Raw genomic sequence first — 21,555 nt, forward strand, 5'->3', positions numbered from 1 at the left:
AAAGGGATTTAAAGAAAAAAAGGAATTTAAAAAATGGAATTGAGCTTTTGTAAATGGGGAGGGGAAGAAGGGTTAGAGGGAGAGGAGGGAAAGGGGACCAAAAAAATAAAAGAAGTAAGATGTGTTATGTACATGTACATCGGCTCCATAATGAATGTGATTGTTATGTACTGCGAACATGGACCCAAAAGAAAGTAGTCTACTCTCTTTTTCTTTTTTTTTTTTTTACCAGGAATTGAACTCACAGCCTCACACTTGCCAGGCAGGCGCTATGCCAGTGAGCTAAATCCCTGGCCCTTGTAAGAGGTGTTTTTTGTTTGTTTGTTTGTTTTTTTCCGGTACCGGAAATCGAACTCACAACTTCATGCTTGCCAGGCAGGTGCTGTGCCGCTGAGCTAAATCCCCAGCCCCTAAAAACGTAGTCTAAAGGTGACACAGGGAGGCAACTGGGAATCAACTCCCAAGTAGCGATTAGGTAGACAGAAGAGGAGAGGAGGAGGAGGCAGAGCTAGTAAGGAAAAAGCTCACACTGTTAATGTTAAATGGGAAAGGAAAACAGAAAACGATACATTGGTTAGAGTAGCTTCTCAGATATGTTAAAAAATACACATAGAAAATGACCACGCTGGGTGCTGGGGGTGTAGCTCAGTGATAAAGCAGATGTTTAACATGAGTGAGGCTCTGGATACCACCCCTAGCACGAAGGAAGGAAAGAAGAGGAAGGAAGGAAGAAGGGAGGAAGAGAAGGAGGAAGGGGAAAAGAAAAGAAAAAGAAAGTAAAAAGAAAACGGAAAGGTAAGATGATTGGGAAGATTTATACTGAAATGGTAAGTGTTGCCTTGGTGGTGATATATATAGATGCTCTCCCCACTCCAGCTTTGCTACGTTAATGTATTTTCTAATATTCTACATTGAAGCTGGGCGTGGTGGTGCACACCTATAATCCCAGTACTCTGGGACCATGACGCCAGAGGATAGCAAGTTAGAGCCCAGCCTGAGCGACTTAGCGAGACTGTCTCAAAATAAAACATGAAATAAAAATCAAAAGGGCTGGGGGTGTAGCTCAGTACAAAGGCTCTGGGTTTGGTCCCCAGCGTCACAAAAACAAACAAAATTCTGCACTGAACAAAAATGATAATTAGCAACCCCTTCTGTTTCGTTTACTGTCCCTAGCTTCTCAGTCTCTGGGGATGTTTTTCTGGCAGAAATGTGCTTAGCTTGACTTCCTTCCGTAGGAGCTTTGTTAACTTGCTTGTTATGATTTTAATTTCACTTTTTTTGGAATGAATGATTCTGTCAAATTTCTTTCTTCTCTCAATTTCATTTTTCCTCTCGTTCTTTTCCTCAGCCACACTGGGACTATCATCCACGGAGGTATGTTGGAATAAGAAGGGTGGAATTTACACAGAGACTGCTTTTGAAGATTTTTCATAGCCAAAATTAATGCATAAGGATATCACTTACTTGTTTTCCTGTGGTGCTGGGGATGATGGAACCCAGGGTGTGCCCTCAATAAGCATGAGTTCTACCAATAAGCTATAAGCTTTGGACTTGTTTTTTGCAATGTGGAGGACTGAACCTAAAACCTTCAGACCAAGCTATATGCCCAGCCCCCTTTGTTTTTTATTTTGACATTGGTGTCTCACTAAATTGCCCAGGTTAAGTTTGAACCTGTAGTCCTCGTGACTCAGCCTCCCCTAAATGGATTTTTAAAGATATATATATAGATAGATAGATAGATAGATAGATAGATATAGATAGATAGATAGATATCTATCTATATATGTATATATATAGTTGATGTTGTTTTGGTTTTTGTTTTGTTTTTTCCTGGTGGTAGCAATAGCACATTTGTTTCTGGGCAAGCTCCAAGGTTAGTGGTTTCTTTGTTTGTTTGTTTGATGATGCTGGTGACTGAACCCAGGGCCTAGCTGAGCATGCTAGGCAAGTGCTCTACCACTGAGTAACATCCCTAGCAAGATTGCTATTATAATGTGAGACTAAAAGTAAATCAGGTCTTAAATGAGATGACACAATTTTGGATCCAATTCCCTTTAAAATCAGGTCCCCTGATAGGAACCTCTAGGGTACGGGAAGAGTCCAACCTTGAATTGGGGTTCCCCAAGCTCCAAGAGAGGGTCAACACTGCCTTCTACATGGGTGTATCTGTGAGATGACCAGCCGGTCGCCAGTGCTGGCAGATATTTGCTTATTTTGAATAAAAAGTGAGCGGCAACAGTGTGTATTGAGGCTCCACTAACGAGTCCGCCACTGGAACCCAGCACCCACAGATGATGTGTCAGGGATGAGCGTGATCTTTGAAACAAGTTCTCCAGGGCTGCTGAGCAGGCCTGCTTTAGCAGCGACTTTTCTGACTTCCTGCCCCTCTGGCTGCCTGTAGGACGAGGGCGAGGACCCCTGGTACCACAAAGCATGCAAGTGTGATTGCCAAGGAGCCAATGCCCTGTGGTCTACAGGTGCCACCTCTTTAGACTGCATACCAGGTGAGTGTCCCTTCTTGGGTGCCAGATGGGCACACCCTTGGGAGGACCCTGTTGCTCCTTTTTACCTGGCTGAATTAACCCCTGAATGCTGCACTCCGGTTCTCTCCAGGTAGGCCCTGACCTTTAACTCTCACACTGGTTGCTGTCAGGTCTGGCTGAGAAGGTCGGATGGGACCCAACTTTTAGAAAAATTGATTAATGAAACCGATGGAAAAGAAACGAACCACAAGCAGCAAGGGATTTTGAGAAAATGGGCTTTGGGGCCAGAAAGGTCAGAGCTGGAGTCCTGGCCGTGTCACTTGTGACCCACAGGCCTGCCCCTTGGTCCTTCCCTTGTCCCACAGACAGGATAGCACTGTGCAGGGTGCTCAGTGCTCACCACACAACCCTGTGCTTCCCGCATTTCTCAGCTCCTTGCAGCCAGGTGGCGGCCCAGCAACGGAGGCATCGAGGGGCTGGAGCTCGACTCTCCGCCTCCCTCCCTGCCGTGCAGCCACCTGTTGAGGCGGGGCTTCCCCTTCAGCCTGGTCCCTGGATACTGCCCACCCATATCAGAGAAGTCACCGGGGTGAAAACCAGTCCTCCACTGTGTGAAGCCTTGGACATTCCTGGGACAATTTGTTCCGCAGCGAACATAGTCTATCCTGCGTAAGGTGAAGGCCTTCCTCCGAGACTGTAAAGGACCAAAACAGTCAACGTTTGTGGCTTCGGGGACTGAACAGTCTCTGTCCCAACTACTCAATTCTGCCATTGTAGTTTGTGAGACGATGGCAGAGACGTTTGGCACAGACGATGTGTAAATGCACAAGCATGGCTGTGTTCCGGGTGAGCTCGATCTGGCCCAAGGGTCGCAGTTTGCTGACCCCTGTTCTAAGGGTTGTTCTAAGAAATAAGTATAATACAAGGCATCGCAGCATCTTGTGCAGAGTCTGGCAAAGTGGAACCTTTCATGAAAGGTAGTTCCTTTTTCCTGTTGCCTCCTAGGGGCTCACACTCTGAGGAAACAGTGAGGACATGTCAGGGGCTAGCGCAGGCCTGGAAAGCATACACAATGCTTAATCCTTTCCAGGGCTCAGGGCCTATTTCGGATGAAACTGGCTTAAGAAGATGCTCCACAACCTCATTTACTTTACAGAATTGCCTCGTAGTCACTTGGCAAGAGCCAGGTTTGGTGCCTGTGTGTGAGCCTCTCCTTACTGCTTCTTTAAATTTGCATTAAAATAGCAAATTGGACAGTGGGAGGGCTAGGGCACAATAGCTTCTGCTACCTCCTTTGGTTGCTATTTACTAAAAGGGTAGGAAGTCCTTTCTTCCTACCCTCCAAGGAGTCTGTTCTCTAGTGAGCAGTGGGGCCCTGTGTAGTGACAATACCAGGAAGGCCCTTGAGTTTAGGGGGCTTTTCCTGGGGACATCCCATTGAGCTCCATGACATGAGTTCAGGAAGCCAGTAAGTGTTGGTGTGATCTGTACAATCAATACCGAAGACCTCCCTCCCTTAAAAATCCACTTGAAATCAACCCAATCCTCTTTCATCATGTGGCTACAGTATTATGTGCCAGGCACTGCTAAGAAGACTGAAATGCAGGCCTCATCTCCACCTGGGAGAGCTTCACCACTCAGTGGAAATAAGCGTCTTTTTTCCTAGAAACACGGGACCTACTGCAATTCCACTTGACCCAATCAACTGTGAGGCTGAGAAGGGTTGGTGCAGTATGACGATGACGCTGGTCTCCCGAGCTGTACCCCTTCCCAACTGCCATGGACTGAAAGTTCTAAAATTAGAATATATTTAAGCCTCAGTGTTCCCTTTCCACTGTTTTTTTTTTTTTTTTTTAAACAACAGATATTTTCGGGTGAAAAAAACAGCATCTTAGTCTTAAATAGTCAATATTTTAATTGGGTTTTCCACGAATGAGATGATTCAGAGCAGCCATGTGGGCCACAAGCTTCCAGAAGTCACTTGCCAGTCAGGGCCTCAGTGCCTCTGATTCTCACTGACATTCTGAGAACATTTTTGGCCTCTGCACCTCTTGAGATTGACAGCTGCCTCCTTACGCTGTAGTAAGATAGCAGACCCTAAAAAGCACAGAAGGAGGGGGCGTCACTCAGAACCACTAGGGTAACCCACAGATGCACGCTGCTTACTAAATGCACGGGGATCCCACACACAGAGTTCAACGGCATAGTACTTGCCTTGTACATGTAAGGCCCAGGGCTCAATCTTCAGCGCTACCAAAAAAAGAAAAAAGAAAAAATATAAGCTATCCAGTGATTCACTAACATTTCACTTTTATTCTAGATTTCATACTGTATGATATTTAAGTGTATACTCTGTTCTATGAATATTATTCTATATATTTTATTATTTTATACCATATTTATTATATTATATATTTATTATTCTAGTATGTTGATCATATATATTCTAGCCTAGGATATATGCATTAAAATATTCACAACAGACTGGAATCTCCTGTCAAGAGTGTCCCCAAACTCTTTTTGCTTTTTTGGCTTTTTTTTTAAAAACAAGGTCTCACTATGTAGCCCAGACTGGCCTCAAACTCATGGCAATCCTCCTGCCTCAGCCTCGCTAGTGCTGGGTTTACAGGCATGCATCATCATGCTCACCTGAGATGGCGTCTTGCTACGTAGTTCAAGCTGGGCCTGAACTCACTATGTAGCCTAGGCTAGCCTCAAACTCATGGCAATCCTCCTGCCTCAGCCTCCCAAGTGCTGAGATTATAGGCATGGGCCACCACACCCAGCCTTTTTGTGCTTCTTTAGGTTACCGTTTTATTGTTGCAGTGGTTCCAGGGCCTCACCTATGCTAGGCAAGTGCTAAGTGCTTTACCACCAAGCCATATCCACAGTTTATAAACATGTCTGAGCAGCGTGCCTACAGACCTGGAAAGTATGGGCTCAGTACAAAACGAGTAAGTAGGCATAACCTGGATTAGAAACACATTACAAACGTACTGCTATCAACCTCATTATCAAGAATCATTTGGGTCACAAAAGTTACAGCTTTTTCCTTAAGAGCCAAACAGTTTAATAGCTACAATAAATTTTTCCATATTTTTCATAGGGTGGAAAATCTGGGAAGGTCAAGTTTTCTGTGGCTGGATAAGGGTCTCCTTAATGTAATGCCTTTGGCAACATAATTTATATGCTGCTTCCCAGCTTGTATTTAATTTATAGTTGCCTTTTTATTAGGCCAGTGGGAGTTCTCAGAGCTGCAGTCAAGTGTCACTTTCTCCTAGAGTTTTCTGCTTCCTACTTCTGCCATTTCCTCTATGGGTCCCCAGTGGTCACCCACGATGGAGTGACGGTGTCTGCTTACCCCTTCAACCATTCATCCAATCAGTACCTGTTGAGTGCCCAGTGGGCAGGTGTTCTGCCCAGCTAGCTCAGTGGATAGAATGGTGAGCAAGACAGACGAGAGCCGACAAGCCATGACAAGAAGTGACATGTGACAGGGGTACGGGAGCCCGAGAGGCATTGCCTGGAGCCCCCCACCCAGCTCGGGGGAGGGGGGCTAGGGAAGTGGGTAGAAGTTTGAGAAGGGAGAGGTGGCGAGGTAAAGGGGGCAGGGAAGGGACAGAAAACAGCTTCAGGGGAAGGCCTCCAGGCCCAAGGCAGACAGGAAAGAAGAGCTAAGGACCCGGAAGGAGGAAGAGAGGAATCTGGAAACACTATAATCATTTTACTGGAGAGCAGCGGTTTATTTCATGGCCCACAGAGTGTGAGAAATGTCACATTTTCTATTTTTCCAAGTTCAAATCCAGTTTCACTGTGGCCTGTGAGGAGTCCTTAAATGTTCTTTCTTTCCTCTGGACTACGTGAAAGCTCACAAGTTTGCAAGGGCTGCTGGGAGGTGGGGCTGGGGCTCAGGCTGGGTGGCAGGATCCTGGCCTGGCCCACTACCCTACTGGCAGGTAGACACCTCATTGGTTTTCTGAAGGTGCCCAGAGCTCAGGGCTCCCAGACTAACCCCTGGACCCGTCCTTCAGGAGAAACATGTCCCCAACAACTCAGGCCCCCATTACACCCCTGCTACCTCCTCCTCTGGGACAATTGGCTAGTTCCTATTCAGGCTTAGGGTATCCAGCTGCAAAAGTCTGAGAGATCCTGTCAATATGGTGGGGGATGACGGCGGGCAGAAAAGAGTAGATGGGTGCTGATCTCCTCCCTGCTGTCTTCAGACTTAAAGTGCCAATACAGCCTCACAAACCCACCCCATTATACCAATATTACCAGCTGCCTGTTGGCCAGCCATTGTACTCTACACTCTACATCCTCCAAACATTACTTCGCTTACTCTTACAGCAACTTCCGAAGGGGGTACAGCTGTCGTGTTACTCCCCCATGAGAAATGGAACCATTTGGCTCCAAGCCGGCCCGCTTGACCTTCACTGTCTGCCACAATCACCTGCAGCTTTGTCCTGATGCCTGGGGCCCCAGCCCAGACTAATTACACAGAGTGGAGGGAGGCAACAGCAGTTTTACAGTTCCCCAGATATTCGGGGGTACAGTCCAGCCAAGCCCCGAGATCTGGACTCCCTCCCCTGGAGGACCCAGAGCATTGGATGATGGATGACGGGTTGGACCATGAAGGGCTCAGCTTTGGAGATCTGGGACACCGGGCTTCTCAGGGTCACACAGGTGGAAATATTCACCCGGGAACATTCAGGGGGCAGTGGGACGAGGCGTGGCGCCTGGGAATCAGGCATAGGCTCCCAGAGGCCAGCCAAAGCCGCAGGGATGATGGATCCCTGTGTGGACAAACAGGTCTTAGGTCACAAAGTGAACGACTGAATCTCAGCCACAGGGGAAGCCCTACCAGGCCTCCCAGGCCACTGTCACTGGCCGGGTGCCCCTCGGGTCTGTTGCTCACTCCTAACCATTGGATAGTCTCATTGGGAAAAACATGGCAAAAAAAAAACTTGTGAGGGGAAAACACAGAAAGAACAAAATAAGGTGATTGGAAAACATTTTTTTCTGCCTCCTCCCTCATAGCTGATGACCCTGGGCCAAAAAAAGGAAAAAAAAAAAAAGCAGAGAGAGATTTATTCATCAAATGCTGGGGGTGCAGGAGCCTTAGAGACATCCACAGTTAGAATTTCGCTTTTTGTGAGGTGCTAGGAGTCAAACCCAGAGCCTTACATGTGCTAGGCAAGCGACCTATCATTGTGCCACACCCCCAGCCCAGTTAGAATTTAAAAGTAAAAACAAAGCAAAAAAACACCCCGCAAATACTGAGGTTAAGTGACAACCAAGGGCCCAACTGAAACCCTACTTTCTGACACTGAGGCCTCGTCCCTCCAAGTTGGGGGCTGGGCGAGACCCCCGACCCCCTGTCACGCGGCCCTCTGAATCTGCCAGCCCCCAAAATGCCTCCCCTGCCAGGGCAAGGTTTTTGAAGTGCACCTTGGAAGCGTGCTTGTTAAAAAATGCCAAGCTCCAGGGGAATCCTAGAAACTGCATTCTTAACAAGCCCCCCGATGATTCGGCCACACAGGCATGATGGAGTGGCCCATAAAAGCACGCTCTTCTGTCTCCCAGAAACTGACATGATTTTAATGGACTCCCAAAGCCTTGGGTACTCGATAAACTGTTGCCCCTCCCTGCCCAGCGCACTGAGCTGCACATACTAGCATGAGTCCCGCCTAGTCCTTTGGTAGAGCAGAAGAGAAACTGAGTCTTCTTGGCCAGACACTGAAGCTGTCCCACTGTGTTCAGCCCCTGGGGCTAGGACAGGGCCTCGATGCAGGCATCCAGGAGCCTCAGAACGGTCAAGGCTTTTTTTTGTTGTTATTGTTTTGAGACAAGGTCTTGCTATGTAATACAGGTTGGCCTTCAACTTACTATGTAGACCAGGCTGGCTTTGGACTCAAAATAATCCTCCTGCCTCAGCCTCCCAAGTGCTGGGATTACAGTACCACCACGGCCCGTTCATCCCATTCACTTTTACTGACTTTTGACAAATCATCCTCTAGAAAGACTTCAGCACTCCATGTTATTCTTACAGGTGTTGATGCCCCCCAAAATATACTTCTTCAGCTTGAACTCAAATTTACATATGGAGAAAATAATTGATTTGCCTTTTTGGGAGTTTATCATTCACAATTAGAAAACTAGGTGATGTATTTATATAAGTTTATCTTTTGTGTCCCACAGAAATTCAGTAAGACTGTGTTTAGTTTCCGGTGAGAAACTCCCCACACAGTGGTTTACTGGGTTTTTTTGTTGACTCACATGGTAAAAAGACTGTAGGCTAGGGAGTTGTTAAGGTATGAGGGCTGAGGGCCTTGCAGTTCTCCTGGCTTTAACCCCATGGTGCAAGATGGCGGCGGTAGTACAGTACCAGCTATCAGGTCTAGCAAGAGAAGAAGAAAGTGGTGCGGAAACCCAGTGAGAATCCCTAGAAAGTGTCCTCGTTACATCTCTTTTGTCAGAAATTGTGTCATGTTGTCACTTCTAAGTGCAAGCAAGGCTGGGAAAGATGGCCTTTCTAGTTAGCAACCTTGCTGTCCCCAACAGAATCAGGGCTTTTTAGTCAAAAAGAAGGGGAGAAGCTGAGATTGGTGGCATATGCCTGTAATTGCTGCATTCTGAGAGGCTGAGGCAGGAGAGCTGCAAGTTCAAGCCCAGCCTGGGCAACTAAGCAACTTAACAAGACCCTGTCTCAAAAAATAAAAAGGGCTGGAGGTATAGCTCAGTGTGAAGGTCCCAGTTTCAATCTCCAGCACACAAAAAAAGAAACGTGTGTGTGTGTGTGTGTGTGTGTGTGTGTGTGTGTGTGTGTGTGTTTATGCTTGGTTGGCAAGTGGCATTCTCTTGTCAGGTATCCTGACACTGTTTTTTTCACAGTACTGGGGATTGAACCCAGGGCCTCATGGATGCTAAGCAAGTGCCCTACCATAGTGCTATATTTCCAACTCTTTTTGAAAATTTTGAGACAATCTTTCTAATTGCCCAAGCTCCCCTCAAACCTGTGGTCCTCCTACTTCAACCTTCTGAGTAGTTGGGGTTACAGGCAGGTGCTGTCTTCCCCAACCTGCACTGTTTTTATTTTAATTATTTTTTGTGAGACTGCGGATCAAACTCAGGGCCTTTGCATGGAGCTCCCCCAACCTTTAAAATTTTGAGACAGGGTCTCACTAAATTGCTCAGGCTGGGCTTAAACTTGCAACCCTGCCTCAGCCTCTCAGCATCCTGGAATTATAGGCATGTCCACTATGCCTACCTCTGGCACTGTTTTTAAAGTGAGAACGCATAAAGAGGAGGAAGCAGCAGACAATGAGTGTATAAGAACCACCTTTGGCTTCTTATTTGGCAAAACCTGTCTTTTTCAGCTGTTCCTTATTCAACAGTTACTCCAGCACATTTCACCCATTTTTAATTTTTTTGAAAAGATTGGTGAGAAAACTGCAATTTACAAGTGGGAAGTCAGTCTCAATATATAATTGCCCTTCTTGCCGCTCACCATGGTTTTGTTCCTATAATTGGCATCATCTGCTGCCCAGGAACAATTAGAGGCCCTGATGTCATCTTGCAGCATGGCTAAACCTGCGTTAATGAGGGAACTAAAGACGCCTGGCGTGTAAATATGTCATTTCACTGCGCACCTCTTGGTGTTCAGGTCTCTAAGCTGGTGGAGGAGATGAAGTACTTCTCAAATCCACCCCCCTCGGGTTGCCATAGAACCACTTCCCTACGCGTTTATGAATGCTGAGTCTCCAAGGCAATCCCTTTCCTTCATCCTCCACGCTCTTCCCGCACGAGCAATGAAGAGTCTGACCCAGCTCCACCCGTGCTGACAAGTGAAACATTATCCATCTCCAAAGTGCCAATGACTTTGTTACTTCTTTAGTGGGGGTGGTTGAGACAGGGCCTCACTATATAGTCTAGGCTGGTCTTGAACTCACTATGCAGCCCTGGGTGGCCTCAAATTAGTGGCAATCTTCCTGCTTCAGCCTCTAAACTGCTGCCATTACAGGTGTGCACCATCGCCCCTGGCCCTGCATTGTGATTTTAATCACCTCCTGTTTGAGTACTGAGATATAGGGTAGGGGTGGGGGGGATTTTTTCCTTTTTGAGGTAGAGTCTTGCTGAGTTGCCCAGGTTGGGCTTAAACTCGCAAACCTCCTGCCTCAGCCTCTCAGAGTGCCTGGACTACAGGTGTGCGCCACCACGTGCAATTACAGCTATAGATGTTTGAATGTAGTACATTGTTTTGCTTTCCCAGAATGCCCATATCACAAGCCCCTGGGTTTCGAGTCAGGGGAAGTCACACCAGACCAGATCACCTGCTCCAACCCAGAGCAGTACGTGGGCTGGTATTCCTCGTGGACTGCAAACAAGGCCCGGCTCAACAGCCAAGGTTTTGGGTAAGTAGGGCAGGTAGCCTAGGTGTTTTCTTTCTTTCTTGAAATGCTTTGAAAAAACAGGTCTCTAATAAATGAATGGCATAGAGTGCACTTATTTACTCAACAAACACTGAGTGCGTTTCGCATGCCAAGGACTGTGGGTATAGCAGTGGGGAAGATGGATGAGGTCTTTGCCTTCAGGAGGCAGTTTCGAGGGGGAGACATCACGCAAGGGATTGCTCAGTAATGTGACGAGTGCTGTGGGGGGGAGATGAAGGAAGACAGACCTCATTCTGCCTTGGAAGCACCACAGAAGGCTTTCTAAGGGAAGGACATTTAACCTGAGGCTTGCAGATAGCCAGCTGAGGGAGGGGAAGACACACGGGCCACAGCAGGTGCAAAGGCTGAGCTGGAATGGGATCTTGTGACGCTGGCAGCCCCTCTGAAGCCAGTACGTGCAGGTTTTTTGCAGGCACTCACAGGGAAGGGCTCCTGGTGACGGTGCATTTCTGGCAGGTGCGCTTGGCTCTCCAAGTTCCAGGACAGCAGCCAGTGGTTACAGATAGATCTGAAGGAGATCAAGGTGATTTCAGGGATCCTCACCCAGGGGCGCTGTGACATTGATGAGTGGATGACCAAGTACAGCGTGCAGTACAGGACTGATGAACGCCTCAACTGGATCTACTACAAGGATCAGACGGGAAACAACCGGGTAAGTGAGCCTTATACCCACTTGTCTCTGTGCTCCTGTCATTGCCCTGTCACATCACTGACCCCACAGCGTGGTGGGTCATCTGTGCTTCTTCCTCCAAATCTGGGCTGCTCACTTTCTTTCCTGGCTGGAGCCTCTATGCCCAGCAGTTTGTGAGTGGATGCTCCTCTTTTGTGCAAAAGAAGTATTTGTCAGTGTTCTCACAGCACTGGATACTGCAGTCGCTTGAACACTCCAGATTGGCCGCTTGGATTGTTCTAAATTCACTGGGTCATTGAATACACTTTGTTTCACGGGTCTGGCTTGATCTGTTATGATGTGGGTAGATAGGCCTCCATTTGTATAGATTAGCCTCTCCTTACTATTAAGAAAATTATTGATAACCTAGCAAGTTAGCAAAATGATTATTAAAAGAATCTCAGTGCAAACAGAGACACTTAAACATTTGGGCAACTCTACATCCTATTGTTGAGAACTGAGACTGAAGTCATTTTCACCATGAACACATTTGACGTCTGTCACGCTCTCCCTCATATATGTTTGTAATGAATAAAAATAAATTTAAAACTTACTGGCTGTTTGGAACTGTTAGCCGTCCTTTTGCCTACGAGTAAGGAATTCCCCAGACCAATTTTGACCTTTAATCAGGTTAAATAAATGTGTGTGGCTGAAAATAAGGCTTTGCAGTTTCTGATGACAATTTGCCCAGCAAACTGGGTTTGCTCAAGGGTTGAGGTTTCAAGGATTTTTAACACAATGGAAAAAACCATCTTGATCCTTGCATTTAATTTCAGTTTTGTCCTTATTAGTTGGCTCTCCAAAAGATATCAGAATGCTTTCTCAAGTCTCATGCTTCTGAAGGCCTTGACATTTCGTTGCAAGAGGTAGTCTACTCCATTCTATCGCTTATGCAGTCTGGTGGAGCCTGCTTTATTGTCTCCTTTTCACGAGGCTCCTACTTGAACAGGCCCAAGGACAAACACTTAGAGAGGGCAGTGTGGGGCATTGCTCCACAGAATAAAGGCAAAATCATGGCAGACAAGGCCCGTCTTATTTTGTGCACTGGTAAGGTCAAATGTAATAGATTTTTTTGAAGAGAGGATCACAGAAGGAAATGTAATATTCTTGTGTTGTGCAGGAGAATACGGTGACTCTGAAACAGAGTACAAAGGATGATTTCTTCAGAAATACTGTCAAACATCCCCCGCAAGCTTTTACTTCCTGAAAAAACAAAACTCTAAGCAAACCTTTTTTTCCACCTCTACTCTGGCACTGCCCTCCTCTTTCCAGAACTTTCCCTCTATTTTTGGTCTTTTCTTTGTGGTGCTGGGGATCAAACCCAGGGCCTTGTTCATGCAAGGCAAGAATTCTGCCACTGAGCCACATCCTCAGCCCCGGGTTTGTTTTTAAAAATATTTTCTAAAAGATACTTGTCATTTATATCAAAGTAGGTACAAACATTTAAGCTTTCCGTCACAACTTCAGAGCCAGGTATAAGTTTTTACTTGAGCCCATTTTGGATGCCTGTGGAACATAGGAACATTCTTCTTGTGTGATACGGGCTTTTTCAAACCTTCTTGTCAAAATGTAGACGATAAAAGCACAAAATTGGTAATAAGAATTAAGGCATTTTCTATGAGCACCATCCATTAGCACTTTCTGTAATAATAGAAATGTTCACATCTGGGCTGTCCCTTGGCACTACTGGCCCATGTAGCTACTAACCCCCTGTGATGTGGCTAATGTGGTCTGGGAGTATCGCTCGGTGGTACAGCACTTTTTTCTTTTGTTGGTTGGTATACTGGGGGTTGAAACTAGGACCTGTCCCCAGGCCTTTTCAAAAAAAATTTGTTTTAAATTTTGGACAGTCTCAGTAGGTTACTAAGTTGCCCAGACTGGGTTCGAAAATGTGACCCTCCTACCTCAACCTTCTAGAGTGCTGGGATTACAGGTGTGCACCACTGTGCCCTGCTATAATTTTAACTCATATAAATTTAAACAATACATATGGCTAGGTGGGCTACCATGTTGGATGGTGCAGTTCCAAATGTCCCATATATTCACAGATGCCTTTTAGCATGTAGCTGCACTCAAGTGAGATTTTAGGGTTGCACCAGCAAAGTCTTTGTACTTTAAGATTTTCCACAGTTAAAAGTTGGGGCTAGTGCCAGACAGGAGTTGTCCCTCCTTTTCCCACTGGATGTGTTAGTGACTGGGTTTTTTCCCTTTTTAGGTCTTCTATGGAAACTCAGACCGAAGCTCCACAGTCCAGAACCTTCTGCGGCCCCCCATCATTTCGCGCTTCATCCGGCTGATCCCACTGGGCTGGCACGTCCGCATTGCCATCCGGATGGAGCTGCTGGAGTGTGTCAGCAAGTGTGCCTGACACCTGCCCTGGCTTGGTCTGGCCAGGGGGTGGGGGACCCGGTGTACCATTGTGACCAACAGAGCTGTATGTTACAAGCACTTTTAAATGCAGAGCTGTGTAGAGAGTATTTTTTTAAATATAATTTCCAATTTCAATGAAAAAGAAAACTGAACTTCTTCCTCACTCAAGACCAAAAAAAATAAGAAAAAAGAAAATATCGTCCAAACCAATTTTTTCACAAAAGCCTAAGTAGCAGGGATAATTGGCTGCTACTCTTTCTTTTTTGTCTCAGTAACACTGTGAGAAGTACAGTCCCAGGGGAACACAAAGCAGCCCTGACATGACAATTCTTTTTTGCTTTCCCATATTCAAAACTGGAACCCCTAGTGGTCTCTTTTGACTGCCAAGGGGGAGCAGGCTTGACGCTGTTTTCATGAAATCGTGGCCAAAGAGGTCTGCAGAGAGGTTGCTAGGTAGCGAAAGGTCCTGAGATTGACTGGATGGCCGGCATGAAGGAGGTGGATGGAGCACGTGGCCTGTCCCACGGTCCTCTTGGTCTCCTGAGAGCCTGCACACGTGACCAAACATCCAGGGTAGGAGACCCTCTGCTGCTCAGAGCTTACACCTTGAAGGGGGTGGTCATTTTAGATGCATGAGAAGGTCCAGAGCTCCCATTACACACAGCTCCATTGTGCAATCCATTCGGGCAGACTGCCCAAGTCTATGGTCACCATTAGGTGGCTGCATGGGGCAGGCTGCCTGTGTAAGTAATATTTAAGAACCTCAAGTGACCAGAACAGAGCAGAATTTCCTTACGCAGGCCGACCATTTTTCGACAAACTGAACACATGTGGAAAGAGAGCTGGCACAGGAACTGCACCGGCGACTTGAAGGAGGCCCATGAGCTGACTACATGCTTTGAAGGCAGTGGTCAGGACTCGGGTCACAAGAAGGACTTCTACCCTGGAGGCTTCTCACCCTCCAAACTCTGACTTATGCCACCCAAATATGCCACTTCCTAATGCATGAAACCTCTTGGGAAGGAATGGTCCTAGCCTGCCCTTCTCTTGCCGGCAGAGCTTATCTGGCAGGGAGCTTGCAAGAACTACAGCCAGTCTCACCTGAGTTCCAGGCCCTTCTCTGGGAGAAGCTGTGAACACAGGGATGGGAATCAGGAGCCCAAGAGGGTGGAATCAGAGATGAGGACTTTCCAGAGATTGTCCTGGCCCTGGACACAGCATAGCTTTTGCTAGCTCTTTTCTCTTGAATTACTTTCCACTTTCAGATGGGGAGGTGAGTAAATGAACCCTCGCTAACTGGACATCATGCTCAAGTCCTCTGTGAACGGGTGGCCTCCTAAAAGTTTCAACTCTTCTGCCTGGTGTTTTGGGGCTCAGAACATTTTTATACTCAACCCAACATCTTTCAAATCCCCATGCCCTAGATGAATGCATTTTCTTACTCTGTCTTCTTTCACATGTAAGCATACCATTTCAGGGGAATGGGGGAAAATATTCCTGGCCTGAGGACACACGGACAAATACATTTTGGACAGAATGCCTAAATACACCCTTATTTGGAAAACTGAGTTAACTTTTCTCACGGCATGCACTGTCAGAAAACAATGGCAGTCACCTAAGAGATTTCCACAACTGTCATCATCAAACATGGAAGGCAAATGAGTGTAACAGTTCAGGGAAAAAAGGAAGAATAAATCAGTATGAGGCATGGATGGAGGTTCTTCAAATGATTGCTTACATTGGAAATTTTTGTTTTGTAATACCTTTATTGAGACAAAGTCCACATATACAAACTTCACCCATTGAAAGCATACAATTCAATGACTTTTAGTACTGTATATCAGAGTTCTACAACCGTGGTCACAAGCAACTTTAATTTCATCACCCCAGAGAGTACCCATTAGCCAACACCCACCCTAGTTCTAGGCAACTACAATCCATTTTCTGCTTCTGTGTAGATCTCCCTTTTCTGAACATTTTCCAGTATAAATGAAATTACACATTGTGGCCATTTGTTGACTGGCTTCTTGCATTTCAGTGAAATGTTTTGAAAGTTCATCCATGTTGCAGCACACATCAATACTTCATTCCCTTTTATTGCTGAAAACCATTCCATTGTATGGACAGACCACATTGTTATTTATCCATTCATCCCTTGATAGACATTTGGGTTGTTTCTGCTTCTTGGCTATCGTGAGTAATGCTGCTATGAACGTGTGGATATAAATTTTTAATGTGGACACATTTTCATTTATCTTGGGTAAAACTCTGGGAGTCAAACCAATGAGTCACACAGTGAGTCCATGTTTATTTAACCTTTTGAGGAACTACTTTCCAGAGTGGTTGCACTATTTTCCATTCCCACCAGCCATACATGAGGATTCCAGTTTCTCCACATCTCCAGCAATGCTGATTGTCTTTCCTTATAGCCATCCTAGTATGTGTCAAGTGGTGTGTTATTGTAGTTTTGATTTGCATTTCCCTAATGACTAATGATGTTAAGCATCTTTTCACGTGTTTAACTGGCCATCTGTACATCTTGGAGAAACATCTATCCAGATCCTTTGTCCATGTAAAACTTGGCTTACAATTTATTGAATTTAGGAATTCTTTGTATGTTCTAGATAAAAGTCCCTTATTGGGTATGTGACTTGTAGTTGCTTTTCCATTCTGAGGTATTTTGTTTTGTTTTTTTTTAATTCTCTTGATGGAATCCTCTGAGGCACAAAGGTTTTAAAATTTTAACAAAGTCCAATGTATTTTTCTCTGTTTGTTCTTTTAGTGTCATTATCTGAAAATCACCACCAAATCCAAAGACATGAAGATTTACTCATGATTTCCTCTAAAAGCTTTACAGTTCTACCTTTTACATTTAGATCTTTGATCCATTTTGAGTGAATTTTTTTGTGTGGTATGAAGTCAGTGGGGACAATTTCATTTATTTGCATGTGGATATCCAGTTGTCCTGGCACCATTTATTGAAAACCTTTTTCTTACACCGAATGATTCTGGTACCCTTATATGAAAATCAATTGACCATAAATGTGAAGGTTTACTTCAGATCTCACAATTCTATCAACTGGCTATCTTCATTACTGGATCTTTGTAGTAAGTTTTGAAATTGGGGTGTGTCAGTGCACCCACTTTGTTCTTCAAGACTGTTTTGACTATTGTAGGTTCCTTGAATTTCCACATGAACTATAATTTCTACAAAGAATCCAGCTGGGGTTTCAGTCGAAACCTCTCGATACTTCAGAATTTAATAAACAATGAAATACTGAGATCTGTAGAGCATTTATCTGCAGGTAATTTGCTTATGACAGCATACTAATTATTTACTTCATTAAACTCATGACAGAATGTATAAAAATAAAACTATTATTGAGGGAAATCTGAAGCCTAACTAAATCTTCTTGTTAAACACATGAACTATATTTGGGGTATCATGTCTCTTATAGAGGAAAAGTTCGATTAAAAAATATAATGCAGCAAATCTCACCTTAATTTAACATGTTTACTTTTATTTTTAGAAATGCTAGAGTGTGGTCTACACTTGGAGATCTTTAAAAACTATGGTAAAATATACACAACATTTTGCAGATTTTTAAATAATTAAACAAAATGTTATGAACAAAGAAGTAGCATTAAGTGTTGCCAATATTAAGAAAAAAAATCTGAGCTGAATCTGGTACTTGGTGTGGGAGGAGGTCACTTGTACAAAGCAAAGGTATTTCAAAATAGAGGTACTTCTGTAAGTGCATTCTTGGAGCCAAGAAGATTGCACCCTTAAAGAGCTTTTAAACAAATGCTGACAGAAGCCCACCTCTTGGTCCACTTGAGGTGTGACTGCAGAGGCCTGCTGACAAACAGCTTATGAGGGCTGCTGCTTCACCTGTAATCCCAAGAGTACTCCAGGCTGGGCCTTTCTTCACCATGACTACCTTACAGGGCTGATATGAAGATCACATAGGATACATGTATTAGAAGTATTTAGCAGCTACCCACCAAGCTCTCTAACTGTATGTAAAGTCCAGTGACAGTCTTTCTCAACTTCATGGAGCTGCCAGCTGGGGTACACATAACAGCAATAATGTTATAACAGTTAGTATTTATTGGGACACTATCAAGAACTTTGCAGCATCTCAGTAGATGCTCCCAACAACCCTATGAGATAAGTACTACGATTGTCTCCATTTAAAGGTGAGGAAACTGAGGCACAGGGAAGCTAACTGACATAATTTAAGCGATGGAGTCAGGACTCCACTCAGGCAATCTGACACCAGATCCTGGGCCTTTAACCTCTTCATTAGAGTCCATGGACCTCTGAAATAGTCTATTCTTAATCCAAATCAGTTACCATGTGCTGGGAGATGAGATGAAAAGTGGTATATGAACTGTTTGGAGCACTCAGAAAAGAATATATTTTATAAGGGCTCATTGTGGCCTCCTTCAGTTAGTGTACCTAACCGATATAGACAGCCTTTTCTAAATGTGCTACCCCTTTCCTTCAGCTGACTACTCATTATTTCTGCAGCTAGAATCCCTTTGGGCAAGTATATGCTCTGTATTGGAAAGTTTTTGAAAAGGTGGACTTTGGAGTGATGTGAATGACCCTGATTTACTGAAGGAAAAACAGTGTCTGAACATGGCCACCATCACACTCCATATCAATTCTATACATGGAGGTGCAGTGGCTGCATAGTGTAAGGGTACGGGCATTACAGTGAACAAACTCAGCTTCAGATCATAGCTGTGCCACTTCCAAAGTAGGTGACCTTGGGTAAGTTACTGTTAAGTATGGAAACCTCTTTCCTCCTCTAAAAATGGGGATAATAATAGTACCAGCCTCATTGGGCCTAAATGTAATAAGAAAGTACTTGGCATTGTGCCTGCCCATAATAAGTGCTATGAACATTAAAAAACTATAAACCCCAGATACAGTGGTACCTCAGTTCATAAACTTCATTGTTTTCACAATTCTGGTTATAAACCAAATTGGACTAGAGCCAAATCAAATTCAATGGTTAGGTTCAATGTTGACCTTACGGAGAAATTTGATTTGGTTCTCATCCAACTCGGTTTCCAATCAGAATTGTTGAAAGAAATAAGTTTGTGAACTGAAGTACCACTGTACTTAACTGAGTCTTAATAAAAGTTATAATTGAAATCACAGGCCACAGTTCGCATGCCACTTACAAAGACACTCAGTGAAGAATCACCTTGACGTAGTGCAAAGCACTGTTTTAGCTCCTCTTTGAAAGAAAATTGGAGAATATTTTATATATGTTACTACAAAATATAAATTCTTGCGTGTCCCCCCTCCCGACTACTCAGCACTACTCAGTTGGTTTTCTCACCTTAAATGGCAAAACGGAGGGCCTAAAATAGTTGTCAGTAAATTCTGGCCTGTTTTTGTGTATAGGGTTTTATCCAAATGCAGCCATGCTCACCCATTATGTATTATGCAGCTGCTTTTGTACGACAAGGGCAAAACTGAGTAGAGGTGACAGAGCCCCTATGGCCCCCAGGCTCCCAGTAGTTACCATCTCACCCTTTACAGAAGCTGGCTGCTATAGAACAAGAAACCCTCCCAGAGCTATTCATCTTTGCTTTCTCCATAGCACAAGTGCCCGGCTGGGATCTCTTCCCATCCTCCTCAAACCACCAACTCAGCTCTAGCAATGTGTACATGTGACAACACTCAAGTGTAAAAGGAACCAAAGTCTTCAAAATACCATAAAGGGAAAAAATTTATAAATAGAAGTTAAAAATCATTAAGTAACAGGCTTTGCCTCACTTTACATTACTTTCTCTCCCTTAAACTGATTACACCTTCAAAGGCCCATTATCCCTCATTTGAATTCGAGCGCATTCTCTTTACAAAGAAGAAAACTAAAATGGTGCTGCTTGCTGTTGCAACACAAGAAGAACCACAGTGCTCAAAACTGGGACGGCCTGGCAGTCACATCGGTCAGTGCAAAATCTGCATTTTATTAAAGACATTTGGGAAGATCCATTCAAAAATACATTGTGCTCAGTAAAAATTAACCATTTCATGCTGATAATGAAGATTACCACGGAGTAGATATTTGTATAATATTTACAGCAACAATAGAAATTTTACAGAAGTTTAGAATGGAATACATGCCAGAAAAAACTTGATAAGATGTACCAACACATGATACAAAGAGTTATAGAAACACTTTACAAATGGTTCATAATTAGCTTGTGAGGAATTTAAGTATTCAACACTTTAAATTCAATTTGGATTCAAAAATTAAAAAGGTTAACAACCACATCACACCCTTGCCACAGTAAAAAGTATGGAATTACACTTTATATAATGGATTATAAAGTCTGTGCAATTAAGAATTTCCACTGATTCTTCACCTACCACAAATTGGATATCACATCCCTCTGGCTTATCCCTATTTTTGTTTCGAAAGAATGAACAGGGTCTCAATGTCGCCCTGCCCTATGTCTTCCCAGATACCCCCTTCAAACTTAGTAGAGACTGAAGAAGCTCTGACTAGTAGTCTACGTATATACAGAATAACTACCTGAATTCAGAATGGCACAAAGCAATTCTTGGAGATAGGACAGGGGTAACTATTTTGTTTGGCTTAACTGTTTCTGCTCATCGATGCAAGTTTACAGAGAGAATTCACTTCTTTTCATCATCGCATCACCCGTCCAGCCTGACTCAGTCAGTGATCACAGAGTAAATGCGGAGAGGGAGAAAAACTGGAGACTAGAACTGATTGTGTATCCTTAGGGAAAATGGATTTTCTGCAAGCTTTGCTTGCCATTTTGGAAAGCAAAGCTGTTGTGGAGAACTTACACATTCTCCAGGAGGAAAAGCATCATTTTCTCATGAAACTGTACAGAGTTCTGCCAGAGCTTTTGATAACTCTGGCAATAAAACACTTTAATCCCCCAATAGGGACAAAAGTCAAGGCATCTACCTTTCTATTCCTGGGTTTCTTCTGACTAGACCTGCAGCAGAGCACTAGGACAAGCCTGTCTATGCCTGAAATGAATCACATCAGCTTTTTGGGCAGTGAAATCCCAAACCAAAGGAAGTCCTGAGGGATTCTCAGCAGTCTGTCAAAAGAAGGGGACGGAGGGACAGATAAGGCCTCTTTCTCCCTGATACTCTGCATGGGAAGAGCAGCGAACAAGGCAACTTCTAATCTGCATACAACACGGAGACCGATTTCAGATTCCCAAGGAGGATCAAATATGACCGAAGATCAAAGGGGGTATAGAGAGCTTACCCTTATGGGAAATGAAGGGCCTTAGAAGTGACACCAGTTTCACTGCTACAGTTCTGCTGGCCCTACACACCCAGTGTGCAGACTGTGACAAAATTTTTCTGGCAAAACAAGAGACAACCTCCCTTAAATTTGAGAGTAAACGGTTGATGGATGAACATGCAAGGTGGGAAAGGATCATGTTTAACAGCCTACAATAAATACAGAGAAAGGTGGGTCAATGCCTGGTGGAGAAGAAAGGTGAATTCGAGACCAACCAGGCCTGACACAGATGGATTGATGAAGCACTGTGGGAAATGAAGACTCTG

At 44.5% G+C, this 21,555-nt stretch overlaps 1 protein-coding gene across 1 annotated transcript in view; it reads right to left on the bottom strand.

Annotated features, from left to right (window-relative positions):
- Window positions 1-4,380: 4,380 nt before the first annotated feature.
- The window catches only part of Cdkl5 (cyclin-dependent kinase-like 5), a 205,828-nt gene continuing 188,653 nt past the window's right edge, over window positions 4,381-21,555 (bottom strand). Inside the window, exons 20-21 of the mRNA XM_013509898.1 lie at window positions 4,698-4,733; window positions 4,381-4,580 (exon numbers count right to left, since the gene is read on the bottom strand). Of these exons, the coding sequence (XP_013365352.1) occupies window positions 4,480-4,580; window positions 4,698-4,733 (137 nt within the window). The 3' untranslated portion in view covers window positions 4,381-4,479. The remainder of the gene's footprint in view (window positions 4,581-4,697; window positions 4,734-21,555) is intronic.

Source organism: Chinchilla lanigera, unplaced genomic scaffold, assembly GCF_000276665.1.
Source record: "Chinchilla lanigera isolate Chin_1 unplaced genomic scaffold, ChiLan1.0 scaffold00185, whole genome shotgun sequence".
Lineage (NCBI taxonomy): Eukaryota > Metazoa > Chordata > Mammalia > Rodentia > Chinchillidae > Chinchilla > Chinchilla lanigera.